This window comes from Mastacembelus armatus, chromosome 17 (genome assembly GCF_900324485.2).
Source record: "Mastacembelus armatus chromosome 17, fMasArm1.2, whole genome shotgun sequence".
Lineage (NCBI taxonomy): Eukaryota > Metazoa > Chordata > Actinopteri > Synbranchiformes > Mastacembelidae > Mastacembelus > Mastacembelus armatus.
This window is the reverse complement of record NC_046649.1, coordinates 2,891,665-2,905,727: the sequence shown is the minus strand read 5'-3', so window position 1 is coordinate 2,905,727 and position 14,063 is coordinate 2,891,665. Positions and strand designations below refer to the sequence as shown.

The 14,063-nt window shown below is 39.9% G+C and overlaps 1 protein-coding gene across 1 annotated transcript; it reads left to right on the top strand.

Moving 5' to 3' along the window:
• The first annotated feature begins 508 nt into the window (after positions 1-508).
• On the top strand, positions 509-5,381 carry LOC113133952 (uncharacterized). The gene is made up of 7 exons (XM_026313030.2): positions 509-708; positions 2,506-2,650; positions 2,772-2,867; positions 3,545-3,689; positions 3,872-4,017; positions 4,135-4,274; positions 4,721-5,381. The coding sequence occupies exons 1-7, from the start codon at positions 609-611 to the stop codon at positions 4,867-4,869; spliced, it is 921 nt and encodes a 306-aa protein (XP_026168815.1). The 5' UTR covers positions 509-608; the 3' UTR covers positions 4,870-5,381.
• Positions 5,382-14,063: the final 8,682 nt, after the last annotated feature.

The window sequence follows — 14,063 nt, the reverse complement described above, 5'->3', positions numbered from 1 at the left end:
ATTTCATTCAATCAACTGAGGAAATAGGGTTGAAAAACAATGACAATTTCAACGCTTTTCAGCACTGAGAATAAATTTCATGGCAAAGTTGTAATGACTTAACATTTCAGCACAGGACACGCGTAGTGCATGAATATTTATTTCCACACATGAACAAATGGTTCAGTACCTTTCTGTCAGTACACATTCTGAGGTAACATGGACATTTTCAAATCTGAGACAATATTTTTACAGCACATGTACCCACAGAGTAGACTTTTGTAGGCAGAACTGTTGTCTGCTTTTCCAGTTTTCCTATAGAGGACGCTACTAGAGCCCAAATGCGTCTCATATCTGCTCAAAACACTTAAAAAACACGTAATGACAATGATGAAGGTCCAGTTATTACTGTACATAGTATCAGCATAAATGAAAAGGCTGATTTCTTGGTGTTTTACACACGTATGCTCCAAGGCTGTGGGGGAGGGGGGCTACATCCAGCACGTGAACGCATCACTTAGTCAACGTGCGCTTGTATGTTTCTCCGCCCTGACCACAGTCAGCTACAGACAGCTACAGACAGCTACAGACATCCTACGGCCCGAGCAGCAGGACACTAAGTGGCGAAAATGAAGGACAACAGTTTACCCCGAATTCTTGTGATTATCTTGTGTGCCGCGGTGTTTGTCGTCGTTTTAGTTATTAACGCTTTGGCCGGAGCAGGCAAAGGTCAGTAAGTACCTTAACGGTATCCGGACACTTTATGTTTTCCAGAGTGCTACGTTAGAGCTATGCTGCTGTACATGTGTAGGTTATACACTATAGTAGAGTTAGTGTTAATGTAACGTTGTTTGCTTTAAAACCATTCCGACGCTGGCTCTTTAACAGTCTTTAATTTGATACAACCCAAACTTTCTTCTTATACAACTGTGTTTTCACTGGTTACGAAACCGAGCTCTGACTGGCAGCAAGTGTTCCCGTTACACGACTTATTTCCATGACCGCGCTGTGTTTCGTGGGACACAGTAACTTTCAGAGATACAAGATGGTCTTTGAACAAAGTTAGGTTAAAGGTCGGTTCATCCAAATTACAAAAGGAGGTTATTTTGCCCTTCTCTAGCTGATAGTGGCGTTGAGCTGTACATGTACATTTACATTCAGACATAGAGTTGAATTTATTTTATGCTGCAGAAATCAACATGAGTGTCTCAGTTAACACAAATCACTATACTTCTTGTAAGCGACCTTCGATAAAAAGTCCCAATAAACTCAGATAAGCTTTGACTGAAGAATTAACAGGAGTGTTTCTGATGTTGGTCTTGAGAGAAAAAGTGGAGGAAGCAGTCATCCATGGGTTAGTTAGGGTGTGGCATGGAAATCCATTTTCAGGCAGTCAAATGGAGGGCGCACTTTGTTTCCTCAGTGTGCTGATGTCCTTCTGTCCTTCTGTCCATCCATTAGCTACACCAGTATTTCCAAAACTGGTCCCTGTCCACTGTTGACATCTGAGGTCTGTGGGATATGCAGACTGAAGGCACTGTGTTTACATGCACTTCAGCAATGTTGGAAACTAAGTACATTTACTCAGTACATGCTACTGTACTTAACTACTATACTTTCATACAACTTTAACACACTTGTACTTTACTTATTTCTGTTTTATTCTATTATACATCTGCTCTGCTGTATTTTAGTTGGAAATATTTAAGTTTTTAGTAGCCAACATTTACCAGACAGCTGTTGTTAGTAGTTACTTTTTATGTTAAGACTGTACATACAGAAACATCTGATAGGCAGCTGTCCAGCATGCATCTAACCAGCAGTATCCAAACATTTTGACCTGTGACCCCTTATGAAAAAGTACTGTTGTAGTTGGGGCTCTTTATCACATGTACTCTATATAAGTTGTCATTACTTCCGTCAAAAAGAGATTTCCCCTTTAATCCTCTCATAAACTGTTTGAGGTCCAAAGAGATACATTTATTAAGTGTTTCAAGGGTTGAGAAAAGCTAAGTTATCACAGAACACAATTTTTTCCCCCTGCCTTTTAATAAACTTGCAGTTCATGAGTGTATTACAGAAAACAAAATTATATAGCTACATATAAAGTTTTACTTTGATATTTTAAATACATTTTAGAAAACTTGTGTACTTTTATTGAATGTTGGGGTATCTTCAGATAGCTCAACTGACACTATACCTTTTTACTTTTACCTTTGTTGCTTGGGTAAGGGATCTGAGAAATTCTTTGACCAAGGGCTCTTTAATCCAGCTCAAGTATGACTGTGTTTTTAGAATAATACTTTGTCCACATACTGTACTTTTTCATGGTTTGAGCTTTTAGTTTCAACATTGAAATGATGCTGTATACAAATGCTCTCATGCTCTGACCTCAGCAGCACCCAGCACCTCATAGTTCATCTGATAATGAACTGGGATACCAACAGCTAACAAGGCCTTTCCAGACAACTTGAGTCTGAGGACCTCGCTAAAGCTCTTGTGGCTGAATGTCTTTGTTGTTTCCAGGACCTTTCCATGCCAGTACTGGTAACGTATCAGCCCGCTATGAGACAGACATCACTCCTGCTGGCTGGACCTTCTCTATCTGGGGTGTTATCTATACCTGGCTCACGCTGATGGTTATATACATCACTGCATATATCTTCAGAGGGTAAGGAGACATCAGAGCATCAGTCTTAAATATTAACTTATGTAGATTGAGTCTGTCTGATAGAACTCATTACTCCAGAGCACCATGCAGAAGAAACTGATATTTCTCTTTCTGTTAATAGATCCTGGGCTCAGTGTCTGCTGCCCTACTCCTTCTATTTTTGCTGGCTGTCCAGTATGGTGATGAACATTACATGGCTGTTGCTGTGGGACAGAGAGTATGTTTATGGAATCTGCTGTACTTATGTTTTTTTTTTTTTTTTGCATAAACATTTGAAAGCAAAGCAATCATATGAGGGTAGCTGTGGGCAGGAAACATAGGTTGAGGTTAGGTCAAGTTGGTTGGGCAGGTTGGGTTGATTTGTGACTCTAAATTGTGTGGAGGAAGCCAAATGAGTTTGTCCATTCTCTACAACCCACTATAAAACATTGTGTGGTTATTAAGTTGGAATTTGTTTGGCTACACCAGAAAGGTTTCAGATATATTTGTTACTTTGCAAATACATTTATTAATTATCTTCTGAAACTATAATAAGTTTTGTGATTTGATATTAGTTATGTTTGCTTAATTTATTTTTAGCACATGTACCTAATTTTAGTTTTTAGTTTGATTAAATTAGTAGTGCAAAGGGAATACTTTAGGTTGTGGGACTGCTCATACTACCTGATCTTAGTCTAGATGTTCACCACACGATTATGAATGTCATTGTAGAGCAACTGATATATGTTGCTGGGGAATCCCTAAAAATGCCATTTATCCTGTATGATATGACTGACCATATCAAGACAGATTTTAAAATTACATTCATCCAGACAGATTTAATGTTAACTACAATATGTCTGAAATGCAAATTGTAATGAAACAGTTGACATGGAGACTCTTTCTGGTCTGCAGGTTGATGCTGGCAACTTTTGTTGTATCAATCCTGATAGTGATTTCCAACTACAGCGCTTTATTCTTCTGTTGCTTTGCCACTGATTACTATGGACTCTGGTTACAGACATACCATCGCAAAGATCTGGCCTGTCTCAACATACTGGTAGGCAGAGTTTGTGTTGCCTGACAAAAGTTTTACAAGACCATTTATTTAGGACATGTTTAATGAAAATAATGATTTTTAAAGATCTACTATATACTATATATATATACAGTATATACAATCTGATCTGTACATAGATAATGTCATTTATATTTTGTGCTTGTACCTGTTTATTTATTCAGGTGCAGAATGGCTTGGCTGTCTACACCACATGGACATCCATCGCCTCTCTGATCAACTTCTCTCTGGTTCTCCACCTTTGGGGTGTGGAGAGGAGCACAGCAGCAACTGCCTCTCTGTGCATCCTGTTTGCAGAGGTGGTGGGATGGTAAGGTCTGAGTGGACAAGGTTCAATGACAAGCATTTCACAAGAGTGGTGTGAACCTTGATAAATGTTACTTAAGACAACAGCTGCTCATAGAGGAAATTTGTGTGTGTGTGTTAGGTTCATCCTTGAGAATTGGGTGCTGGACCGTTGGGTGCGTAACATCCTGACAGTCTACCCTGTGGTGATTGTGGCTCTGGTTGGAAACGTCTTCAGACATTTCAACCCATCTCATCCCACTCCAAATTCTGTGTTCATGGGTGAGTTGAACTTAAACATCAACACCACCAGGTGATGAAACACCAGCCATGCTTCAGCATTTCTAGTAAAGCTACCTCCTTTCCACCTGACATTAAAACTGTACAGTAGCTTTAGGTATGGTTCAGACCAATTGACTTTGCACTTTGTGTTTTAATTTGATAAAATATCCATCCACCTTGCTCAACCCAGATTTGGCCATTTTCTCCTATTAAGTATTGTTGGGTAAGTTGATGGGTAAAAATGTTATGTTTTAGCAGTTTTAAAAGATACCTTCAACAAAATAAGTCTATAAAAAGTGAAGGGGTCTGAAGCCACTGTATGACACAGGTGAACACCTTTATATTGGAAGGTTATTCTTTAGATTTACAGTAAAACGTAAAACAACTCTTGTTCTCAAAAGTGACCCAATCATCTATTGGTCTCTTTTTTTCTTCTGTCCTATCAGTTGTACTGCTGGTGTTAGCATGTGTCCTGCTGGTTTCACGAGTCTGTACGGTCATCTGGAGGAACAGGTGGAGGCCTCTGTACTCTCCAGGTTCAGCTCGGCTCATGGTATCACCCCTTGACAGCCGCAAGTTCAGGCTCTTTACTTAAATGGTTAGAACATAGCACCACCTATGCCACTGATGGGCCTCAGCTCTAAGCCTTGATGTCTGACACTGATTTTGTATTCATACAAACCACTGCAGTGTATATTGGGGAATGCAAGTTTTATGATAGAACTTTGCATGTGTTAAATTGTTCATGGGAAGGTGGGAAAATCTCTCCTCTCAATCTGAAATTCAGACAGTGCAACAAAACTTTCATATCTGAAATACTTTCTTTGAAATACTATCAAACCGCCATGATTGTTTACCACTACTTACATTGTCTATATGAAGAGCATTTGATACAGAAACATGCATGTTAGTATTGTTTTGTATTGCTATTTTTAGGCTACTGCGTTTATGGCTTCTTTATTTCATATCCATGCAGTAACAATATTTGATACAGCTTCAATATATGTTGGGCTTTTTGACATATTAGTTGACTAAGCAGATACATTTTCTAAAAGCACTTACCGCTTAGATTTCACTCTGATTTGCCAAATAAAAGATTTTGATTCACATCTATTACAGTTTGATTTTCTGAAAATGTATGAAATTGATTGGAAGAAATAGTTTGCATTATATGTATATAAATTGCCAGTGGTGAGGTTCGCACAGAACCTGTTTTCCCTTCATAACTTGAATATAACTTAATTTCAGAGGTTTTCTGACTGACATAATATCTATAATGTGGCAGCTGCTGAGTAGGTTTCTGCCATGATGTCAACACCAGCAGTACTGTAAATGCATCAGATGTCATCATTTCTGTTTACAGAAACCAGAAGTGGAAGTTCACAGAGAAGATATCTCCATGTGGCTTCTGGTAGGGCTACATCTTAAACCTGCAAATAAACTCCAAGTACACTAGTGTTTATGTGTAAAATTATGCTGGCGTCAAAGCTTTTGTCTGGTACATCTGCGACTTCACAGATGAAGAGTCTGGGGTGAGAAGGCGTGTTGTGCCGATAACATTCTGCTGCTCCAGCTCAACATCTTTCCTCTTCCAGTCCCTCACCTAAAGCCCACTGTGGTTTTTCTGGGTTCTAGGATCTGAGAGTAATCTGCAAGTGTGATACATATTTTTCAACAGGATATGATTTCATATGATTTGTCAGTACAGCTATAGATTCATGTGTGATCCAAGTTTTACAGCTCATGCAGTAGTTGTGTCCACTGGGTATAGTCACTAGACCCCTCCGTAGATTCAAACTCTGTACAAAGCAGGGTTTTGTCTTATACTGCTGAAATTTTTGCTTTGATTTAACTTTCTCAGTGACTTGAATGAGAATTTCACTTTCACATAATAGATAAAAAGACACACTATGATTGTAAATTTTAATGCCAGCTCCATCTATTTCACCACGCTGACTTGCTTGCAGTGCTGTGAAAGAGGAACACAGAAACATGGGTAAAACACGAGGAATGTGTTTGAGCACAGAAGAATGCAGAGGACATTCTCAGGTTCTGTTTTATTCCAACTAAAGGAGGAACTTGAACTGCTGAGTGTTTACCTCTGGTTCAAATCCTTGAAGTCTGCTTTAAGTTGATGTCTTTCCCTGTCTCACATATATTGTCTGTCTGGGAACTGGAAATATGCACATTAACAGGATTTCTAACTTCTTTGTCTTCTCTGTACATTCTGTCAAGTTAATACTGTGCCATTTTGGACAAGGCTTTAGGAGATGGAAAATTAATCAGTATTGTAAGAATGGCACACACACTGCTGGATCACCAGTCTGCCAAAACACTTTACTTTGTTTATAATTCATTCATTCATTTCATTTGGGGCCCAAAAACTCTTATTCTTACAGATCCCAATCTTATTGGCACAGCTGTGGGAAGAAAATGCATTATTCTAAATGTGAGGTTGTGAAACTATTAACAGAAGAGCAGAGTATGAAAATGTTGTAACTGGGTAATAAACAAAATGGAACATTCTGAGTCAAAAAAATACTTCCATGGAAAGTGTCCCTGTAGATCATAGGTTCACAATTCAAGACGAAACACTAATTATGTTGCTTTGAGAGGATGTGAATCAATGGAATGAGAGAAGAACAAGTATGGAGAGGAGAGTTTACAGAAGTATTTAGGACTGTTAAACAGAAATTGAAGCTTGGGCAGGAGGTGAAAGACCTGTTTATATCCAGTTTCTTAACCTGCTGCACAGGGTCTTCAGCATGGTGACTGTGTAATCGAAAATCAATTTTATGAACTTTATGAAGATCTCCTTACTATGAATCATTGTTATGACACCTGTTTGTTCTTGTTTTGCATTTCTGTCTAGCAAGCTTCTACTTATTTAATCAGTGTGTTCCAGAAGTGGCAAAAGTACTCACATTTTATACTTGTTTGAAGATTTTCAATCAGGATTTAGAGCACATCATAGTACAGAAACAGCATTTTTAAAAGTCACCAATGATCTTCTCTTAGCCTCAGATAATGGACTTGTTTCTATACTTGTCCTCCTAGACCTTAGTGCTGCATTCAACACCATTGACCACAACATCTTATTACAGAGACTGGAGCATGTGACTGGTATCAGAGGAGCAGCATTAAAATGGTTCCAATCCTATTTATCGGACAGATTCCAGTTCATTCATGTCCTTGATGAACCTTCCACACGCACAAAAGTTAGTTATGGAGTTCCGCAGGGCTCTGTGCTAGGACTGATTCTGTTCACCCTGTACATGCTTCCTTTAGGCTATGTCATTAGGAAGCACTCTATTAATTACCACTACTATGCAGATGACACTCTGTATCTATCTATGAAACCTGTTAACACAAACCAGTTAACCAGACTTCAAGCGTGTCTAACTGACATAAAGGCCTGGATGACCAGTAACTTTCTACTTTTAAATTCAGGGAAAACAGATGTTATTGTATTTGGGCCTAAAAACCTCAGAAATAACTTTTCTAAAATTATAGCTACTTTAGATGGCATAGCCCTGGCCTCTAGCACTACTGTAAAAAACCTTGGAGTTATTTTTGACCGGGACGTGTCCTTTAACTCACACATAAAACAAATTTCTAGAACTGCATTCTTTCACCTGCGCAACATTTCCAAAATTAGGAACATCCTGTCTCAAAATGATGCAGAAAAACTAGTCCATGCATTTGTTACCTCAAGGCTAGATTACTGTAACTCATTACTATCTGGATGTCTCAGTATCTCCATAAAAGGTTAGTGGCTTCCCTGTGGTTTTTTTCACCGCCATTTTGATAGATAAGATCGTCTTTTGTTTTAGGATATCTTTTGTTAATTAGTGTTTTAGCCAAGTGGCATGGAGGCCTGTGTTTTGTTTTCTTACTTTCATTTGTTTTTGTACCACCCCTATGGTCTCCTACTTCACTCGTTTTGTGACTTAATAGACCCATTTTTTCTAGCAACATCTCGGCTGTTCTTGCTTTTTCGTGGGTGGTCATGTTATTGTGTCCTCTCCTTAATTATACATCTGGGAGTAGGACCATAACACCTTCAGTGCCTCAGTGTCTGAGTGGACATACAGGCAGGCTGTAACAGCCCTTGTATAAAGTTAACAGATTCTATAATTACAGGTTGTGATTAAGGGAATTTCTTTTTAATTCCAGAACCTGTGATTCTGTGTGTTTTAAGTACAACCAGAGAGGACACTGGGGCTGGAGAAGCTTACTTACTCTGATTACTCTGATTCACTGACACCTGGGGCCTTTTTCAGAAAGCAGGTTTAGCGACAACCCAGAGTTTAAATTGGAGATGAGGGATACTCAGGGATTTCGGTTTCACAAAGCGGGTTCAGATTGACCGAGTCAGTTACTGCGGTAACTTCATGAACCAAATCTGCTCGCTGACGGGTTTGATAAACCCTGAGTTGTTTCTGAGCCAATTGGCATTTAGACTGAAGAAGAGGCAGGAGACATGGTGTGACCTTTTGCTTTGCAGAATTCTGCGTCAAGAGAGTAATCAAACCCCATCTAGACGTCTTTCCTTTTCCTGAAGACTATCTTTATGAGCGATACTGTTTTCTGCCAGCCTGCTTCATTATCTTGATATCCTCATCTCTTACATACCCATATGACGTCTCATGGACACACTCCAAAATCAGAACAAATTTTTTTAGTAGCTCTTTCTTTTGCAAGTGGACATTTCCTTTATAACATTTCCTTTATAACATCGGTGATGCAGAACACATTTCAAAGGCAACTGCCTGTCACGCAGTCAGAAATGTGACCCTTGTGTTCAAACGTCTGCTGTGGTCTTGTGGTCTTCCACAATCACAGAACCATGCATCTTATCAAAGAAGAATTCTACAAAATTGCAGGAATCACTACAAGCAACAATGGGCACATTCAGCCTGTAGTTTTGACACTTTATACACAAATAAATTTGTATATTTTAGGGTTTCCAGGCGTGATCGGCTGCATAGATGAGACTATCGTGGCTCCCTTATGTCAATAGGAAGTCCTTCCACAGCATTAATGTAAACAGTGGCCTTTAGCATCCATTATGAAAGATAATTCCATCACAGTTAATGCAGATTTTTTGTTCTGTGTGTTTAAGGTCATATCACATGTAATAACGAATGTGAAAGCAAAGTGGCCAGGATCTGTGCACGACGCACAAATTATGCACTAAGCCACAGATTTGCCTATGAGTACTAACATACACTTCCCTATGTTCCAGAATTGAAATGACTACAGCCATACTTAAGGCCTGGTTTCAGTGCCTTCACAGGATCAGGGTCACACCAGACAGGGCCTGTGACATTACTGTGGCATGTGTGGTTCTCCACAACATAGCGACAATGCGAAGAGAGCAATGTCCTGCACCAGCAGAAAGTGAAACAGTCCATCTTTCCTACCCTCAAGATGTGCCAGATGGCAGAATAATTAGGGAAACAATACGTATCAAGTTTTCTTTATTTCCTGCAAGTACAGATGCAATAAAGGGCCATTTTATGTTGTTAAAACCATCATACACCACTAGCACCATATCACCTTACCCACCCATTAACTTGTGTTCCAGCAGCTGGATTTCTTGTTGGGTCTTAGTAATTTTCAGTTTTAAATGATCCCTCTCTAGGTTTGCTTTGTGTATTTGCTCCAAGTATACTTTGTACAGTTGTTTCACTGGGAGCTAGAAGAACACAAAAATAATGATGTTCATAGTGCCATAGCCACTTAGTATTATTGCAACTCATTATTTAACAGGAGACACAATCTTACAGTGGGTAGTTGGGCAGTGGATGTGGATGTAGATGGGTGGATGGCTCCTCTTTATTACCACATTCAGCATTGCTCTGTGACATAAAAATGTGTGTTATACTATTGTATGGTGTCATCAAATATTAAATGCTCTGTAAACTTGTAGGAGTACTACTACTGTACTTTTTACTACTGTAAAAAACCTTGGAGTTATTTTTGACCAGGACATGTCCTTTAACTCACACATAAAACAAATTTCTAGAACTGCATTCTTTCACCTGTGCAACATTTCCAAAATTAGGAACATCCTGTCTCAAAATGATGCAGAAAAACTAGTCCATGCATTTGTTACCTCAAGGCTAGATTACTGTAACTCATTACTATCTGGATGTCCCAGTATCTCCATAAAAAGCCTCCAGTTAATCCAGAATGCTGCAGCCAGAGTCCTGACAGGAACTAGCAAGAGAGATCATATTTCTCCTATATTGGCTTCTCTTCATTGGCTCCCTGTAAAATCCAGAATAGAATTTAAAATCCTTCTTCTCACATACAAATCCCTTCATAATCAAGCTCCTTCATACCTTAAAGACCTCATAGTACCATATTATCCCAATAGACCACTTCGCTCTCAGAGTGTAGGTCTACTTGTGGTTCCCAGAGTTTCCAAAAGCAGAATGGGAGGCAGAGCCTTTAGCTATCAAGCTCCTCTCCTGTGGAACCAGCTCTCAGCCTGGGTTCATGAGGCAGACACTCTCTGTACTTTTAAGGCTAGACTTAAAACCTTCCTCTTTGACAAAGCATATAGTTAGGGCTGGCTTCAGGCAACCCTGAACCATCCCTTAGTTAGTTATGCTGCTATAGGCCTAGACTGCCCGAGGACCATCGGTGCACTGAGCTCCCCTACCCTAACCCCCCCCTTTCCCTTCCCCTCCCCTCTCTTCTCTCCTCCCACCTCATGTATATTCCACCATTGAATGTTACTAACCTTGTGCTCTCTCTCTCCCCTAGTTTGTGCTCTCTCTCTCCCTCTCTCTCTGTTCTCTCTGTACCTTCTGCAGGTGTCCCTGGTCCTGGAGCTGTTTATCGCTGATGTGCAGTTACTGGTCCCACCAACCTGCAGTGTCTATTTGTTGTTTATTGTTGCTGTTCTTTTCTCTCTGCTCTATCCACTCACCCCAACCGGTCGAGGCAGATGGCCGCCCAAACTGAGCCCGGTTCTGCTCAAGGATTTTCTTCCATTAAAGGGAGTTTTTCCTCTCCACTGGCACCAAGTGCTTGCTCATAAGGGAATTGTTGGGTTTTTAGTTTTAGTTTTTGTAAAGTGCCTTGAGATGATTTGTATTGTGATTTGGCGCTATACAAATAAAATTGAATTGAATTGAATTGAATTGCTTGTGTTGCTGCAGGTCTGCCCAGATCTCTGTGCAGTTACAGCAGCAGAGATGGTGTCATGGCATCCAGAGGCATTACTGGTTATTCAGATTTAACTCTTTTGGTTTCACATTGTTACATCACAGCGTTTTTTTTTTTTTTCTCTCTCCCTCTTTTCCTCTCTTTCTCATTCTCACTCTTACAGGTGGTTAAGTGTGTTGATTAGTTGCAGATAGTGATCAGGTCTGTGTCCATGGCAGGTCTGCTGATCAGCTCCTGAGAGGATGAAAGCCAGAGGAGTGGAGAGTGGAGGAAAGGGGATTTTTGAGCTTCGGCAGCCGAGATTTCATGTACCTATTGTATTTGAATGACAGCCTCATTGTCTGAGATGGAGGTGTGGAAGGTTGGGCCGATACCACCCAATGAGTGAGAAGAGAAAATGCCATAGTGAAACCTAAACTGGCCAAATGTGATGAGACGGGCCATTGCCAATAATGTTGATGTACACGTGTATGAGAACATGGATCTATGTTAATGGTTTAGGTTTGATGTTCATGTACAACCTGTGTATACTCCGGTAGCTTCTATATCCATCCTGATAATACTGTATAAAACTTATTGTGACCTTTGTGTCATTCTCTGGCAGAGTGCTTTACTTTGTCATGACAGTCCTCTTTGCAAAGACAATAAAAATACCTAAAAGACATTTGAGTCTGTTAGAGAAATTAAAATGTTTACCTCCTGTGACCTGATCCACCTTACTTTAGTATAACTGAAACACTTCTGAATAGGACCTATTGTGTATTGTGGAAATATAATTTTTGCTCTCAGTGAGCACAGTTTGCTCTAACCTTGACTATTTGAGAAGGGCCCAGATGTCTTTCTGTGAGAAATCCCCTCCCTTTTGTATTTCCATGAAAACTGATGTGTTGGGCTGCAAGCAGCCAGTGATTCTCATGCTGTACCAAGGTGCTGTGTGACTGTTACTCCTTGCAAGTAAAACCTCTATATAATCTTACCAAAGTTCGTCCTCTGAGTCTATTTGTTAAAGGATTTACCTAACAGAGTCTCAGTTCATTCCAGATTCTCCATAGAATATTGAGGTTTCTCAAAATCAGAACCTGTTTTGAATTTTGGTTATAAAATGATGTGTTTTGAATTTGTGCTGAAATGAAATGGTTTCAGTTGGCAGAGAGCTTAGGAATGAAGGATATGTTGTGTAATGGTTACAACTAGACCCAAACCACATGGGCTTACAACACAGTAATGCCTCAAATTAATGTAAACCAGATCCAGACAGCAGCACGTACAGAAAGTATTCAAACCCCCTTCACTTTTTAGTTTTGTTATGTTGCAGCCTGATACTACAATTGTTTAAATCCCTCATTAATCTACATTCAGTGCCGCATAATGAGGGAAAAATGAAAATAGAATTTTAGAAAATAAAATAAAAAAGCTGTGTGCTTAGGCTCATTGTTCGACCTTCGGTCCAGTCTGAGGTCCTGAACACTGGCCCTCATTGACGATATCTCTGTATTTTGCTACATTCAGCTTTTCCTCAACCCTGACCAGTCTGCCAGTCCCTGCTGCTAAAAAACACCACCACAGCATGATGCTTCCACCACATTGCTTCACTGTTGGGATGGTACTGTGATGCTGATGAGAGCTGTCTGGTTTCCTTTAGTCATAAAGTTTAGAATTGAGGCCAAACAGTTCAGTCTTGATTTCATTAGACCAGAGAATCGTGTTCCTCACGATTCTCTGTGTTTTGCACTGAGGAGAAGCTTCCATCTAGTCACTCTGCCATAAAGCCCAGATCGGTGGAGGCTGCAGTGATGGTTATCCTTCTGAAACTTCGTCCCGTCTCCACACAGGATCTCTGGAGCTCAGTCAAAGTGACCATCAGGTTCTTGGTCCACTCTCTTACTAAGGCCCTTCTCCTATGATTGCTCAGTTTGGCAGGGCGACCAGCTCTTGGAAGAGTCCTGGTTATGCCAAACTTCTTCCATCTGAGTGTTATTGAGGCCACTGTGCTCCTGGGAAGCTTCAGTGCAGCAGGTTTTTTTTTATTGTAGCCTTCCCCAGCTCTGTGCCTGTCAACAATCCTGTCTCTGAGCTCTGCAGGCAGTTCCTTTGACCTCATGGCTTGGTTTTTGCTCTGAAATACATTACCAGCTGTGAGGCCTTCTATAGAGAGGTGGGTGTCTTTCCAAATCATGTCCAGTCAATTTGATTTACCACAGATGGACTCCAGTCAAGGTGTAGAAACATCTCAGCAAAGATCAAGAGAAAGGGGAGGTACCTTCTCTGTAAATTCTAGTTTCAGTTTGTGGCAACATGCAGGTAGTATACATTGCAAATGCACTCACATGTTGCAGGTTGCTGAAGGCTATTTAATAACTTTTTTGTTCACTTTCACTACCCAGCTGTTCTAATTTAAAACGTTGTCACAAGCAATTAAAAGTCAAAGAAAACTTTCTGACATCTGACACTGAGAGCTCTTTGTTATGTGGAAAAGTTACCTGGTAGGTTGATGTAATGTTTTTTTTTTTTTTTTGCTCAGTTCATTTTGTTTTCTGGCTCTGTTTTTCTGACCTCTATTGGTCATAATGTCTAAATGCAGGCTTGATAACATTTATATTATCATAC